General features: G+C 49.6%; 1 protein-coding gene across 2 annotated transcripts in view; it reads left to right on the top strand.

The window, feature by feature from the left end:
• The first annotated feature begins 15,621 nt into the window (after positions 1-15,621).
• LOC130705738 (zinc finger protein 239-like) overlaps positions 15,622-17,082 on the top strand; it is a 29,750-nt gene continuing 28,289 nt past the window's right edge. For both annotated transcript variants that reach the window (XM_057534538.1, XM_057534537.1), the window contains exons 1-2: positions 15,622-16,467; positions 16,611-16,706. In XM_057534538.1, coding sequence (XP_057390521.1) covers positions 16,434-16,467; positions 16,611-16,706 — 130 coding nt within the window. In that variant the 5' untranslated portion in view covers positions 15,622-16,433. The remainder of the gene's footprint in view (positions 16,468-16,610; positions 16,707-17,082) is intronic.

Below are 17,082 nucleotides of genomic sequence, written 5' to 3'. Positions count from 1 at the left end.
TCTCACTTACCCGCCGGACTGTAGGACAAAGGCCACGGCAGCCACCAACCAACCTGCGCCTGCGCAGGGACGCCTAACTACATCTCCCAGAAGGCAGCACGTGCCCTTCCGGTCGTCTTCTGGCGCGCCCCGCCCCCGCCCAGGGCCTAGGCTGAGGGGTTCGAATACTGAGCTCTGCCTTTTCTCCCACCCTGGGACCCTCCCACGCCGAGCTCCTTCTTGGAATGGAGGACGAAGGCCACGCCCGCCACGGGCCGCTACTGCGCCTGGGTGGGCGGGCGCCGAACTACATCTCCCAGAGGGCGCCGCGTGCACTTCCGGTCATCTCCCTGGTCGCCCCGCTCCCGCCCGGGGCGAGACTGAGCGGCTCGGAGCCGTCCTTTTGCTGCGCTCCATGGAATGGAGGAGGAAGGCTGTACCGCCAAGGGCCGGGACCGCATCTGCGCGGAGGGCGCTGAACTACATCTCTCAGAGGGCCACGCGCGGCCTCCCTGCACATCTGTCCCCTCCCGTTGGATTCATCTAGGACGGGAGTTCGAGTCCTGACGCCTGTACCTGTGTCACCGTCAAAAGTATTCCCTACCCGCTGATGTGTGAGGAGCCTCATGACCGTGGCGCCGGCGCTCAGCGGGTGATTGGCTGGGGGACTAATTTTGGCAGAGGGTTCAGGAGTGAAAGGGAGCAATCCCTGGATGGGCTCTCTTGGTAACAGGCTCCTTTGTGTTCTCTATTTCTTGCTTAAAGAAAAACTTTAGTCCACTGAACCTTACCGGGGCTTCAAAAAGTCTGGCTTGAAGGTTAATGATCAGAGGAGTGAAAGCAAGCAGAGACAAAGAACAGAAGTCCAGCTGGAGAACTTGTAACAATTTAAATAATGAATCAGCCGTATAGCAGAGTCATAGGACCTTTAGTTCCTCCCTGAAGGACATAGATAACAATGTCAGACTTACATTCCTAAGTGGTTTTTAGAGAAACCAGACTCCCATCAGATGGAAACTGCTGACCATAAGCACATAGACTCCAGGCCAGTTGGAACCAGAAGGTTGATGATGTTGACTCCAAAAACATCATCCTGTTACCTCGCCACCAACCAATCAGAAGAAAGTCCATGAGCTGCAACCCTTACCCCAATGTTGCCTTTAAAAACCCTTCCCTGAAAGCCAAGGGGGAGTTCAGGTCTTTTGAGCATGAGCTGCCTGTTCTCCTTGCTTGGCGCCCTGCAATAAACACTACACTTTTCTTCACCACACCTGGTGTCATTAGATTGGCACGTAGGGCAAGTAGACACGAGTTCAGTTTGGTAACAATACTGTAAACTTTATTGTTGTAAAACAAACCCGTGTTTAAAAATACGTTAAAAATGGAAATGAGAGACTTCCCTGGCGGTCCAGTGGTTAAGACTCCACGCTTCCATTGCAGGGAGCGTGGGTTTGATCCCTGGTTGGGGAACTAGGATCCCACATGCTGTGTGGCGTGGCCAAAAAGTAAAAAAAAAAAAAAAAAAAAAAAAAGAACAGAAAAAATTCACAAAAACTTCAAACACAAGAGCAGTTTACATTTTGCCACACTGACCCAGGCTTGAACAGTTGCCAGTATTTAGTGCATGGTAGTAAGAAACATCACAGGCTAGACACTTGAACATTTTAAAAGTACTCTACACAGGGCTTCCCTGGTGGCGCAGTGGTTGAGAATCTGCCTGCTAATGCAGGGGACACGGGTTCGAGCCCTGGTCTGGGAAGATCCCACATGCCGCGGAGCGGCTGGGCCCGTGAGCCACAATTACTGAGCCTGCGCGTCTGGAGCCTGTGCTCCGCAACAAGAGAGGCCGTGACAGTGAGAGGCCCGCGCACCGCGATGAAGAGTGGCCCCCGCTTGCCGCGACTAGAGAAAGCCCTAGCACAGAAACGAAGACCCAACATAGCAATCAATCAATCAATCAATTAATCAATAAAAATAAATAAATCTTAAAAAAAAAAAAAAAAGTACTCTACACACTTGCTATGTAATTGTCAAAATGGTGCATTTCAACAGCAGCATAATACTCAAAGCTGATGTGCCTTCACGTGATTGCACTCGCCATTTGGTGAACAGTGACCAAGGCCTACCAGGGGGCAGGCCCAGGGTACAGCAGCCAAGTGTACAAGGTGAGAACATACACCATTCCCCCACTTGAGCTGGACTTAGTTTCCCTAATGCAGGTGGAACATCCGTGGAGTAGTGAATGGAAAGAATCTAACCATGGCTGAGCCATGTGCCTTTGCCCTTTTAAGAAGGGACTGATTGATTCCGATCAGTTGGGGCTTGCATGATGGATCTGAAGCTGAGAAAATGTTTCAAGACAAGGGCATTTCTTTCTTTGACTGAAACAACTATTTCTTTGGAAAAACCCTGACTCTGAAAACAGGAGAGAAGACAATAAGAATTCTCATGTTAGGGAAAAAAACCTAGCTGGTTACGTCTTCTTTACACGTATAGAGACACGTGAAAAGATTTGGCTGGTTCACGTGTGAGTGAAAGACTTTAAATCTTGTAAGCTCTATAACAGTGGTTGTTATGAGGAAATACGACAGATGGCTCAAAATTGGAATGCACTGATGTAAACAAAGCACAGCCAAGCTTAGCAGCTTTTCTTTAAAGGTGTCCTGTACATTCAGAGACTATAAGCTTTAAAATGTACATAAAACATCAGTTATCACTTCCCTTACCCACAAATCCAAATGCAAAAAAAGACTTAATTTTTTTTTTTCTGTTAACTTTTTCTTCCACAAAATGTGTACCCTTTTCTCCCCCAGTTTCCTTTTACCAGATCATGAAGCATGAACACACTTGTCTTGATGAAATCTTTTCCCCAGAGGTCTGGACAGAGTCCTGGTGATGAGCTAGCTGTTGGTGGTGCCGTGCCAGGCTTGCCTGCCCATGAGGACGCACCCCAGTCCTGGCGTTGGGCCAGGTCGCCCTGCTCAGCTCCCCTTGGATGTGCGCCTCTGTCCCCTGCCTCTGACCATCTAATTCTTGTTTCTTCCCAACCAACTTTCACAAGCTTAAACGCTTGCAGGGGCTGGGTTTTTTCTAAAGGGGCTGATACTAATGGCTCCAGCCAAGTGGTGTCATGTGGACAGGTAAGTCCAGTGTCCCGGGTCTGGATTTCTCAAAAGAAGCCAAAGGTCTGCATTTGTGTGTGAAATATCTTGATTTTTGAAAGCTGGCAGGGATTCAAAGTTTTTAAAAACATTCTGCCAGTCAAATAACATATACTGAAGGCTACCTCTGAGCTGACCTCACCCTCCAGACCACGATGTCACCACTGGCTGGGGCTTTTTGAGCCCAGTCTTTCTCCAACCACAGGGGGGCGCCTCCATGTATCTGTGACAGGACCCACCACGAGCAGCTGCATTACAAATCAGTGTAACTTTCAAGGAATTCTATCATCATATCCTGGAAAAGCACAACTGCATTAGGCTGCATTTTTGTTAATTTGTTTGATATGTACATCTAAAGATACTACAATGTTTACATAGCCCTGTGGATACATTTTTTCCTTTAAAAAAAATATCATTTTGGGAGCCTCAAAACCTAGCAGTGCCCAGCCGTCCTCTGACCCCAGAGGCCCTGGCTGGGGTGGGGAAGGGTCCTCCAGTGCATGAGATGATGAGGGCTAGCAGTGCATTGCAGCACCCAGGACCAGGCTCAGCAGCTGCTGAGCTCAGACCCCGGGGGTTCGGGGTCTGAAGCCGCTAAGGGAAGCTGGGCTCTGGGGGGCTGGGGGAGGAAGGACTGATGGCGGCAGGGAGCTGGGATGGGATGGTGCAAGATTATTCCACTTTCAGGTTGGGGATACATGGAATGGTGTGTTTGGCTGGATTCTGGATTTTTTGTTTCTTGCTAAACACTAGGTTTGATTGTAAAACAAACACCGTTGAATTCTGTAATAGCCACCAGAGGACCCGCCATCCACAAGGGGGAAGGCAGGACTCCCTTCGCTCTTCTGTCTTGTATGTGACACCCTGAGACCCTCAGCAGCAGTGAGTCCTGCATCCTCCTCTGTGGCTTTGACCGTGACCAAGGATGCAGAGGGACTGCGTGAGTGAGAAGACCAGGACGTGTGTGTGTTGGGGGGTACGTTAGGGCATGTTTAGTACCCCCTCCCCACTTGGAGGCGTGGGCTGCCATCCAGAGGTGTCTAGATACACACGCTTGGGCTGGGCACCGACACCAGGACATTCCCAGGCCCTGTCTGTACCTCCAAATACAGGAAACATCCCGAAAGTCCCGTGGACCTGGGCTTTGATCATTACAGAGACTGCGAAGTGGGAGGACGTGGGCTCCATGTCCTATTTCACCATCTTGATCTCTAGCTCATTAGATCTTTTTTCAAATATAACTTTTTGTTTGTTTGTTTTTGTTTTTTGGCTGCACAGTGTGCCTTGTGGAACCTTAGTTCCCCAGCCAGGGATTGAACCCGTGCCCTCAGCAGTGAAAGCACAGTCTTTTTTTTTTTTTTTTTTTTTCTTAAATTAATTAATTTAAAAAAAATTTTATTTTTGGCTGTGTTGGGTCTTCGTTTCTGTGTGTGGGCTTTCTCTAGTTGCGGCAAGCAGGGGCCACTCTTCATTGCGGTGCGCGGGCCTCTCACTATTGCGGCCTCTCTTGTTGCGGAGCACAGGCTCCAGACGCGCTGGCTCAGTAGTTGTGGCTCACGGGCCTAGTTGCTCCGTGGCATGTGGGATCTTCCCAGACCAGGGCTTGAACCCGTGTCTCCTGCATTGGCAGGCAGATTCTCAACCACTGCGCCACCAGGGAAGCCCCAAAGCACAGAGTCTTAACCACTGGAGAGCCAGGGTATTCCCGTCAAATATAACTTTTAATGTTATTTTGTTGAAACTCGCGAATGTAACTTTTTTTAATAAAAATTTATTTATTTATTTATTTATGGCTGCATTGGGTCTTCGCTGCTGCCCGCGGGCTTTCTCTAGTTGTGGTGAGTGGGGGCTACTCTTGGTTGCTGTGTGTGGGCTTCTCATTGCAGTGGCTTCTCTTATTGCAGAGCATGGGCTCTAGGCACACGGGCTTCAGTTGTTGTGGCTTGCGGGCTCAGTAGTTGTGGCTTGTGGGCTCTAGAGCACAGGCTCAGTATTTGTGGTGTGTGGGCTCAGTAGTTGTGGCTCGTGGGCTCCAGAGTGTAGGCTCAGTGGTTGTGACGCACAGGCTTAGTTGCTCCGTGGCATGTGGGATCTTCCCGGACCCAGGGATCGAACCCGTGTCCCCTGCATTGGCAGACAGATTCTCAACCACTGTGCCACCAGGGAAGTACCACAAATGTTAAGTTTTGATATTATTTTTATGGAGCAAAAACACACAGGGCCCACAAAAGTCCTAATACAACCCTGGGTCCCTGCCTTTGCTCGGTCTGCTTAGGTGTATACAGTGTGTCTGAGGCCCATGCCTGCTGTAACAGGTTACATTCCTCTGGCCTCTCTGCCTTGGTTGGTGTGGTGCGTATGAGCTCCTGCCCGGCCTAGGCAAAGCTTGGTGCACTCAGCGGCTGAAAACACAGTCAATTAACTCCCGCAGCAATAGAAGCCACAAGTCCAAAGTCACTTGCCCTGCGCTCGTGCCCAGGTGTCTGCTGGGCTCGTTCCTTCTGGAGGCTCCAGGGAAGAGTCTATTTCCTGGCCTTTTCTCAACTCTTGGTGTCCCCACATTTTTATGCCTTGTGGCCCCTTCCTCCCCACCTTCTCCGCGGTCTTCACGACCTCTGTGCTCACGTCGCTGTCCTCCTTCTCTGCCCCCTTCCCGCTTAACACCCTTCAGGAACTTCCCATCTGAGGAATAAAACCCAGCCTCCTAGGGAGCAGCGTGTGATACACCTGCCGTGTCCCTGGCTCCCAGGACTTGGAGCGGGAGGCGGAGAAGCCATATCAGGCCCAGCCTCCCGCCACCCCCATAACCTCACTGCTCCACGGACCCAGGCACAACATAGAGGAAGGCCCCTTGCTGGAACTTCAGGATGGCAACGGGGAAGCCTTAAAGCCAGCCTGGGCCCTGCAGGCTGCGCGGGTCCCCCAAGCACCATAGCAAATGCTTCTGGGCTCCTCTCCCCGGGGAACGGGGAGGAGGTCCAAGGGCTGCTTTATCTGCCTCGCCGCACGTCGCCACGATGCCACAGGAACCTGGACCCCTCAGCGCCTGCGGATGCGTACTAGGCTCATGCCTCTGCAAAGCCGCATGTGTCAGGCGGCTTCCCGGGGCAGCGTGCGGAACCGGGAACCCTGTTTTCTGTAAACGGCAAGTCCATTCTGAACCGAGGGCCTGGAGACGCCCTAACCTCAGCACTCATGCGGGATGGACCTGCTCCAGACGTTGTGATGCGGCCTGACCACATGGTGGGCAGCCAGGCACCAATGACCACGTGCACGATGGATAAAAATCCCGCCCGCGACCCCATGGGCTCCTGGAGCTGGCGACAGGAAGGCGCACCCGCGCACAGAATGGCCCTTCTCACCCCTGACTCTTGTTCCTGCTGTGCCCTCCGCCTGGTGTTCCCCTCTTGTTCACCACGAGCTCATTGACACTCCTCCCACAAGCCTTCGCTATTCCACCCTGCGTCGCCTGGCTTTCGCATCCACGTCTGCTTTTGGGGGGCCCCTCAGAGTCCAATACCTGCACTTTTGTTGACATTCCTAGGAAAGAGCGAGCTCTGTTCCATGCAGCCGGCCCTGGGAGGATGCAAGCTCACGTGGGGTCACAGGGGCAAGACAGCACAAGGAGGGACGAAGTCTCTTCAGGGGAAAGGGGAGCCCAGAGCGGCGTGGGGTCAGGGCCGCCCGAGGGCGAGTCCCCTCTGCTGAGCTTTCCCGGACAGACCCGGGCGTCCATCTGCACAACCAGCCCGCGAGTCTCTGGGACGGGGTCTGCGCCCCACCGACCTGGCGCAGGGGAGGGTTTCCGACAGGGCCCAGGGTCCGGGTCGGGGGCAAGCCTGGTCTGGAGCAGCGCCGGGGAAACCGGTGTCCTTCTGAGGGAGAGCAGACAGACGCAAGTCGCAGGCCAGATGGACACGTGGTAAAATGGAGGTTCTCCAGTTACCGACGGAGCGAGAGAAGTGAGGCAGAGGCGTGCGGCACAGTGACATTTATGTAGAAAACAAAAATTAAAAGCACAAGTGCACGGAACTCGATGCATGTTGGGCAGGACGTGTGCAGGGACACGGTTTGCTGGGATGGCCTGGGGCACTACGGGCGGGGAGGGGGCTGGGACTGGAGCGGGTGGTGGGGTGAGAGCAGGGCTGGGTGGACGCAACACTGTAAGTCCCAGAGGAAAAAGAAGCGATCCGTGGGCACCGGGCCATGGAGACGTGGGCTTGAGCCCAAACTGGGCACCCGCAGGCTCTCGGTGCGGCCGCCCCCTCACCTTCCTGCCGCGGCATCTGGGTGAGGTCCTCTACCAGGCTAGCGGCCAATCGGAAGCCGCCTAGGATGGGTTCGCCACCCCAGTGGAGTCCGGGTGTTACCGGGACCCGGATTCGGTCGCCATGGCAACAGGGTGCCCTGTCCGGAGAGGGGGCGGAGAATGTGCAGTGTCTGCACTGCCTCTGAGCGGTGCTGTGCAAACGTGCTACCTTTGCAATTCAGCTGCCAGGCAAGGCCGAAATCCCAGACAAATGAGGAAAGTTTTTCTTTTTGACTATGAGTGTGTCTCATATTTAGTATGTTAAAAAAATTTTGTTTTAAAAATATTTATTTGGTTGTGCTAGGTATTAGTTGAGGCAGGCGGGCTCCTTAGTTTCCGCACATGGGCTCCTTAGTTGTGGCATGTGGCCTCTTAGTTGCGGCATGCATGTGGAATGTAGTTCTCTGACCAGGGATGGAACCCGGGCCCCCTGCATTGGGAGCGCAGAGTCTTAACCACTGCGCTACCAGGGAAGTACCAAAAAAAGCTTTTTTTAAAAATATGTCTTGGTTAGTGTAATATGTCCCAGTATAGGATTTCCAGATTTAGCAACTTAAAAATTAGGAGAGGCCCAGTTAAGAATTGAATTGCAGATAACCGTGAGTGCTTTTTAGGATTAGCATGTTTCACATTGAGTGTATTTTAAGAACTTCAAATAGATAAGCAGCAAGGATCTATTGTACAGCACAGGGAAATATAGCCATTCTTTTGTAATAAATTTAAATGGAGTATATTCTATAAAAATACTGGACACTATGTTGTACACCTGAAACTAATATAATATTAGTTTCTATACTTCAATTTAAAAAAAGTGATCAAAGCCCAAGTATAACAAAGGGATGATACCACATATGAAAAAGGAAAAAGAGGATTGCCTTGTCTGCTATCGGTCCATATAAAACCAATTAGTCAAATAAATATGAAATAGACACAGGAAAAACAAGTTTTGCTGCCTGTTATCAAAAATGCCTGCGGGACTTCACTGGTGGCGCAGTGGTTAAGAATCCGCCTGCCAATGCAGGCGACACGGGTTTGATCCCTGGTCCGGGAAGATCCCACATGCAGCGGAGCAACTAAGCCCATGTGCCACAACTACTGAGCCTGCGCTCTAGAGCCTGCGAGCCACAACTACTGAAGCCCGCGTACCTAGAGCCTGTGCTCCGCAACAAGAGAAGCCACCGCAATGAGAAGCCCGTGCACCCAACTAGAGAAAGCCCGCGCGCAGAGACGAAGACCCAAAACAGCCAAAAAAAAAAAAGCCTGGGACTTCCCTGGCGTTCCAGTGGTTAGGACTTTGTGCTTTCACTGCGGAGGGCACGGGTTTGATCCCTGGTCGGGGAACTAAGATCCCGCGTGGCCACCTAGTGGGAGATATGTCGTCAGCCCTGCACATCCCCATGGCCTGGCTCCTAGGGCTCTATAAATTTCCCCAGGTGAATCACCCCAAAGCCTGTCCCCTTCACAAACTGTGCTTTCGCTACTACCTGCCAGGTTTCCCGCTAATGCTTTATGTGCCAGACACTATATTTACTCCACGCCATAACCTGATGGTGAGGGAACCTCAATCCCTGTGACATCAACGAGGAAACTGAGGTTTAGAAACAAATCAATGATGGGTCCAAGCTCACCCAGGCAGGCTTGGAATGCTACCACCTGCTGTTCCCCAAATTTCAGGCCGTGGGCGTCATCCCTACGATGGTGGTCATCTTCTTGTCTTCCTCTAAATTTGGCTCCTACGTTCACAGGTTTGTTGAGATAGAATTCACACACTACGCCATTCACCCACTTAAAGTGGACAGTTCAGTGCTTTTAGTCTACACTCGGAGTTATGCAGACATCACCACAATCGGAGGACATTGTCATCACCCAATAAAGAAACATCAAACCCACGAGCCACCACTTCCCATAATCCTCAGCCCCTGGCAACCACTAATCTGCTTTCCATTTCTATGGATTTGCCTTTTCTGGACATTTCATGTAAATGGAATCATGTCTCCTGTGGTCTTTTGTGTCTGGCTTCTTTCACCCACCATAATGTCTTCAAGGTTCATCAGTGTTGTAGCGTCTATCAGAGCTTCATTCCATTTTATGGCTGAGGGATAGTCCATTGTATGAATGGACCACGACGTGTTTATCTGTTTATCAGCCGAGGGACATCTGAGCTGTCTCCGCTTTTTGGTTGCTGTGAATAATGCTGCTGTGAACAGGGTAGGTTTTGGGTATGTGTGTTTTCAATTCTCTTGGGTATTTGAGTGGAATCGATGGGCCACATGGTAATTCTATATTTAACTATCTGAAGAACTAACAGAGCATTTTCCAAAGTGGCTGCACGGTTTTACATTCCCACCAGCATGGTCTGAGGATTCCAATTTAAATCTATTCATTTTGACTTTGAAACTATATAGTGGAGTGAATTCTCTCCTTGAAGCCTTAAATCTGCTAGGTTCCCAGGCCTGCCGGGAGAGGATTTCCGTCCTACCCGTGAAGCTGGGGCCTTATAAGTCACAGAATAGGTTCCAGGGCATTTCTGGGGGCGGGGGCTTTAAGGGTGTGGGTGCCACAGAGGAAGTCCAACCCTGGTTCCTCCTCGGAGGGCTTGTCATGTGACGGGGTTTATTCTTAAGTGTAATACTCCAGGTATGGGCTCGGCTGTCTGACTGATTCGTCCAGTTCTCTCCTGATAAAAAGGAGTCTTAGAGAACCTCTGCAAGTAACTGCACCGCTGTTGCAGGGGAAGAAGCTGGGGGGAGCTATCTGTGGATTCTGACAGGGCTGTGAATGCAAGATGCCATCTAAAGAAGAACGCTTGTGTGGGGGGCAGGATGCTGAGGTGGCCCCTGAGATCCTTGCCTGCGGGTGCACACGCCCCCTATGGTCCCCGACCCTGAGCGGCCAGAGCAACCTGTGAGCGCACTGGGGCCCTCGCTTTCGTGATTATGTTACATCATACTAGACTCGACAGTGTCGGCTGAAGAGACACTTTTCTCCTCTGACATAAAGGAGAATTAAACGGCCATATTGATATTTTTCCTTTAAGATAATTTATCTTTTTATTAAAAACTTTTTTAGATTTTAACTTATTTATTTTTATTGAAGTAGAGTTGATTTACAGTGTTGTGTTAGTTTCAGGTGTACAGCAAAGTGATCCAGTTATATATATATTTATATATATATTCTTTTTCAGATTTTTTTCCCTTATAGGTTATTACAAAAATTTGAGTATAGTTCCCTGTGCTGTACAGTAGGTCCTTCTTGGAAACGGCCATATTGTGAGAAGGAGGCCATGTGACAAGAATCTGAGGTGGCCTCCAGTAGTGGAGAGGGGCCCTCCACCAAGAGCCAGCAAGAAAACAGGACCTCACTCTTACAACTGCAAGCAACTGAATTCTGCCAACAACCAATGGTCCTGGACGTGGACCCCACACCTCAGATGAGACCCCAGCCCTGGCTGATTCCTTGATGGCCGCCATGGGAGACTCTGAGCAAAGGACCCAGTTAAGTAAGCCATGCTCTCACTCCTGACCCACAGAAGATGTTAGCTAAAAAATCAGTGATTTTTTAAGCTGCTAAGTTGCAGAAACAATTGGTCCTTGCTTAAGACAGACACATAGATGGTTGTAGCTGCATTGCCTCAACTGAAATGATGATCCAGTTTGAAAATAAATTGATCAGGTGGTAACACAATAATAAGACTTCATTCATATCATAAGCAAAAAAAAAAAAAAAAAAGAGAGAGAGAGAGCCTTGTGAATTTGTTATTGTCAAATATCATATTAATACAAGTTTGGAATTTGGTTTTCCTTCTGTTAAAATGCCAAACTGGTCTTGGCATATTCAGACCATTCTTAGCAACAGGTAGTAAAAGGGGATTCTTTGCATAATCTGCCCAGAGAGAGGAGATTCAGAAAATTACCAGAATAACCCCTGGGGCTTGGGCTGAATTGTCATGCCCCAGGTAAACAAACAAACAAACAAACAAACAAAAAAATACAGAATTTTTTTCCCTCACTTCTGAAAGAGCTAATTTTATTTTTTAAATTTTATTGAAGTATAGTTGAGTTACAATATTGTATTAATTTCTGCTGTATAGCAAGGTGACTCAGTTATACATATATATATATATATATTCTTTTTCATATGCTTTTCCATTATGGTTTATCACAGGATACTGAATATTGTTCCCTGTGCTATACAGTTGGACCTTGTTGTTTATCCATCCTTTATATAATAGTTTGCATCTGCTAATCCCAATCTCCCAGTCCATTGGGGGCAGGAGATAGATGGGCTCCAGGCTAGACATTTACAGCTGGCCTCCTGTTCACACTTCCTAGGGTGAGAGGAAGATGGGCTCCAGGCTGGACATTCATTACCAGCCCCCTGTTTACATTTCCTGAAGCAAGAGACAAACGGCCTCCAGGACTACATATTTATGACCAGACTCCTGTTTATATTTTGAGATCTGCACCTCTATATAAAAACCAGCAACGGAAACAGGGTAAATAATTGGAGATTGGACATTCTTATGACAGGGACAGAGTGGGACTAAACCCTGTTAAAATATCAAGAGGTCATACGTTTCCCATCCTTGGAGCAAGGGAAACATTGCACACTCGCAGAAAGGTTCCTTGGGGGTCAAAAAGGAGGGGGCACCTCCCCATAATAGGTGATGCTAAGGCCGTCCCATAGGCCTCTGGGCTGTAATCCATCTTTGAAAAAAGTTGAGCACGCATGTTGGGGAGGGTCCTAGGGCAGGGCAGGTGTGGAAAAAGAAACCAGATAATTGGCCAGAGGTAAACAGAGACCCGGAAGAACTGCCCTATATGAATGACTTAACTGCCTCTTTACTGCACTCCGCCTCATTAGGCAGGGTGTCCACACCCTTTCTCTCCGGGTGTGCATCTCTGCCTTGCTTCTGTCTTAACTAAACAAACTGTTTCTCTGTGTGCTCTCCCACTTGTTGTTGTGCTATGTCTCTAATAATAAACTCTGTACCTGTTTTTACAGTTTTTGCCTCCGTGAGAAATGCATTTTTCACTGGGGGCAAAAGCCATGGGGTGTAGTGGCCAGGATTCCTGGTTTTCATCCAGGCTCCCCAGGTTCAATTCCTGGGCAGGGAATTAAGATCTTGCTTCACGCCACCACTCACTGCTGCCTCTCTGAGATCCTTCCCCCACACCCCCTACCCCTTGGTAACCCCAGGTCTGTTCTCTGTGTCGGTGAGTCTGTTTCTGTTTCATAGGTATGTTCATTCATGTCATATTTTAGATTCCACCTATAAGTGATATTATATGGTATTTGTCCTGAAAGAGCTAATTTTAACTGTGTTCTGTTTCTTTTAGAATCCAATCAGATATATGACTATTAGTTTCACATAATGTTTAAGATTTTAAAAAAATGTAACCTGGGACTTCCCTGGTAGTCTAGTGGTTAAGGCTCTGAGCTTCCACTGCCAGGGGCACGGGTTCCACCCCTGGTCAGGGAAGTTCAACATGCTGCAGCACAGTGCGGCCAAAACAAACAAACAAAAAACATGTTCGACTAAGTTGAATTATCATTCTGACACATTTTTATATCAATAGTAATTATGATCCATGGGGTATCCACTGAAGGATAATTTCCAAGAACCTAACTTAACATTAAGAGATTGGACTCATGCTAATTTCTTAATTATTTAACGATCTTTGGATACTGGAACAATTTCTAAGTAAGACAGAACACTGAAAGTCTGGTCTCAAAGAATAGATTTGGTGTTTTTGTTTTCGTTTTTGTTTTGCCGCACCGTGCTGTTTGCAGGATCTTAGTTCCCTGAACAGGGATCAAAGCTGGGCCCCCTGCAGTGAAAGTGTGGAGTTCTAACCACTGGACCACCCGGGAATTCCCTAGATTTTGTATTTCTACCTTGACTTCATATCTCTACGCATTGTAGGGTAGCATACATTTGGGTCGTGTTAATGAGTGTGTTTATTTTTGACACTTTAAAATGTGTAAAGGATGTGTGTGGCTTTAGGGGGTAACATCACGCCTCTCAACATACCCATCCTCGACGGCCTTTGGGTTGTTGGGTCTTTTGACTTGTGGGGTGTGATGCTATCTCACTGTGGTCAGAACAGCAATTTAATCTCCAAAGGAAGGGGTGGCAGAATGGGTGAGAGTTGCTGTACTAGTCGGCAAGGGCTGCCGTAACAAAATACCACAGACGATGTGGCTTAAAGAACAGACGTTAATTTTCTCAGTTCTGGAGGCTGGACATTCAAGATCAAAATGTCGACAGCATTGATTCCTTCCGAGGTCTCTCTCCTTGGCTTGCAGATGACCACCCTCTCCCTGTGTCCTCACATGGTCGTCCCTCTGTGCATATCTGTGTCCCAATCCCCTCTTCTTACATGGCAAGTCCACTGTGGCCGTGGAGTGATGTAGCTGAAAAAAGATGAAAAATAACATTTTATGAAAGAACTATCCAACAACCTACGACTGATACTTGCCTTCATTACCCATCTAATAAACAGAAACACCCAGGCACAGGATATAATATTTAAATATTTCTTTGTCAAAATAAATAAACACATCTTTGTCTCTTATTTAAAAAACACAGGGCTTCCCTGGTGGCGCAGTGGTTAAGAATCTGCCTGCCAAGGCAGGGGACACGAGTTCAAGCCCTGGTCTGGGAAGATCCCACATGCTGCGGAGCAACTAAGCCCTTGAGCCACAACTCCTGAGCCTGCACTCTAGAGCCTGCGAGCCACAACTACTGAGCCCACGTGCCACAGCTACTGAAGCCCATGTGCCTAGAGCCCGTGCTCCACAAGAGAAGCCAATGCAATGAGAAGCCTGTGCACTGCAACGAAGAGTAGCTCCCGCTCTCCACAACTAGAGAAAGCCCGCACACAGTAACGAAGACCCAATGCAGCCAAATAAATAAATAAATTTATTTTAAAAAACCCAATAACAACAAACCAAATAAACAAATAAGGTGACATTTATTTTTACTTCATCTCCAGGCAGGTATATCTGTGAAGGTAGCATCTTCCACACCTGGTGTAAAGGGCAGGCTGTCCTCAGAGGCCTCACGAGGCCTGGAGACAATGGACTACAACTTCCAGAATGCCTCGCTCCAAGAGGTCGCAGACTGGAACCGCCCACCGCACCGCGAAGCCCCTTGGGAGATGTAGTATGACGCTCTAGGTGCCCACGCGCGCCGCCTGGCGGACAAGGTTATTGTGATTATGAGTTCCTAGAACGCCCTGAACGCCCAGAACGCTCATCCTCAGGCTCCCCGGACCCTCTGGATGCCCGGCCAACAGTCGCTTCTGTGTGTTACAGCGAGACAAAGTGGTCTCAGTGCGTCCTAGGCCTGGCCCGGGAGCCAGGACTTTAATTCCCGAAGGCCCTAGTCCCAGCCTAGGCCGGGCCCCGCAAACCCATTGGGAGGTCCCCCGCGCCGCCACGCCTTCTGGGAAATGTAGTCTGGCTCCCTGGAGCCCTGGTCCAGAGTCGGCTGCAAGAATACAACTCCCAGAAGCCCCAGCGCAGCGGCGTCTCAACGTCCCGGGCTCCCACGTCGCGTTCTCGCGTTGGTCGGTAGGTCGCGCCACAGGGCCTTCTGGTAAATGTAGTCTGACTCTCTGTGCGCTCAGGAACAGGGCTCCGGCAGCGGCGCACACGTGTTGGTCGGCAGGCCGCGCCGCGGGTCTCCTGGTCGTGGTAGTTTCCCCGGAGGGCGCTCTGGGCCGGGGTCTCCGGAGTTCGCGGTCTGGGGACGGAGTAACCGTCGGGAGAGCTGCGGGGTCCGGCCGGCCGGGGCCTGGGGCGGACGGTGTCGGGAGCTGACGGGGCCCAAGAACCGTGGCCCTGGCCCCTCCCTGTGTGCAGAGACTCCGGGGGTGGGCCCTGCTGGTCGGACCTGACCGCCGTCGAGGTTTGTTACTCGCCTTTCCCGACTCTGACTCGGTCGAGATCTCGGAGTCGGAAGAGATGACGGCCACGGGGCTCTTGGCTGCCTGCCTCCGGGTGAGTGGCCGCTCCTCTCCCTCCTGGTGGGCTGGTCCTGGACCCCAGGCTGGGGGGCATAACTCCTCCAACTTGGGACCCTCAGCCCGTCGTTCTGGCCGAGGAGGAATGAACAGAAGAGGCAGAAACCTGCCTGGTCCTGCAGTCCTCAAGTGTATCAATAAAGCCCTAGAGCCAGTGAAGATCTAGTCACAAAGCCCCCCAGCAAGAAACTTCCTGACCCGAATGGCTTCAGCTACCACCCGTTTAAGGAACAAACGATTCTGGTCTTTCTATCATCTGGAATGATTTGTCTAAAAGAGGGAGCGTGTCTCTATTAATTCTTATGAAACCCGCGTAACCTGTGTTCCAAAACCTGTGCACTTCTCTCAGCTCAGGCTCCTCCTTTGAAAGGACAAAAAAACAGACTCCAGGAAGTGGCAACTACTTTCTCAGACTGTTTCCAGGGTTAAGTGAATTTCCGTTAGAGAAAGTGCTGACTTAGCACTGCGCTCAGACTGGAGAACTCTTGGCAAATGTTAACATTATTATCAGCAGTTAATAACATCATCTTTTTATGCCTGGCATATAAAAAGGAAGAGGAATCCTGAAGGATGACTGTACATTTTGATCTTGTGGAGGATCCCTAGTTTATCAAGAAATGCGTGAGATTCTTAGGGGGTAAACATTTCAGTATTATGGGGGCTCTCCTCTGAAATGGCTGATGTAGGCCCCCAGATCCCCCGGGGAGCCTTGAGTATCCCTCAGAAGCCAGAACCCTCTCAGGACATCTCTGTGTACACCTGAGTGCATCCTCACGTTCTCATGTATGCCGCTCCCAGCCCTTGTGGGAGCTTTGCAGAGATCAGGGTCTTAGCTAAGCAGACACGACGGTGACATTTCAGGGGCAAGTAACCTTCGATGATGTGGCTGTGGACTTCACCCAGGAGGAGTAGGGGCTGCTGGGCCCTGGCCAGAAGACCCTGTACCACGACGTGATGCTGGAGACCTTTAGGCACCTGGTCACTGTGGGTGAGGCTGTGCCTTGTGTTGACTTGCATCTGCCTGGGGTCTCGGCAGAGTGGGTGTGACCTGGCTGGGAGTGTGGGGTCAGTGAACCCTAGAAGGGTTTCTCTTCTTCCAAGCCCTCAAGGCCTGATCTCTCACTTGGACAGTGTCTTGGATCTCCAAACCAGCTATCGTGGCCCAGCTAGAACTCAGAGTAGAGCCATGGATAATGGACAGAGGACTCTCCCAAGATTCCTGCCCAGGTGAGAAAGGATCTTTACAGTCAATATTTATATTTTCCTTCATATCTACCCTTTCGTATACTCTTCACTCCCTTTGGTATTTCCATAATTCCTCCTAGGATCATTTTCCTTTTGTCTGAAGAGCTCCCTTTATCATTTCTTTTAGAGTGACAGAATTCCCCCACTTTGTGTTTGCCTGAAAATGTCTTTATTTCATCTTCATTTTGGAAAGATACTTCAAGCAGAGAATTTTAAGTTGGCAGTTCATTTTTTTTTTTTTCCAGCCCTTTAAAGACACCATGCTATTGTTTTCTGTACTCCATGGTTTCTGTTGAGAAGTCAACTCTCCATCTTATTATTGTTACTTTGTAGACAGTGGGCCTTTTTGTATGTATTT

This window comes from Balaenoptera acutorostrata, chromosome 19, assembly GCF_949987535.1.
Source record: "Balaenoptera acutorostrata chromosome 19, mBalAcu1.1, whole genome shotgun sequence".
Classification (NCBI taxonomy): domain Eukaryota; kingdom Metazoa; phylum Chordata; class Mammalia; order Artiodactyla; family Balaenopteridae; genus Balaenoptera; species Balaenoptera acutorostrata.
The sequence above is the reverse complement of the archived record's forward strand: the minus strand, read 5'-3'. Positions and strand labels throughout refer to the sequence as shown.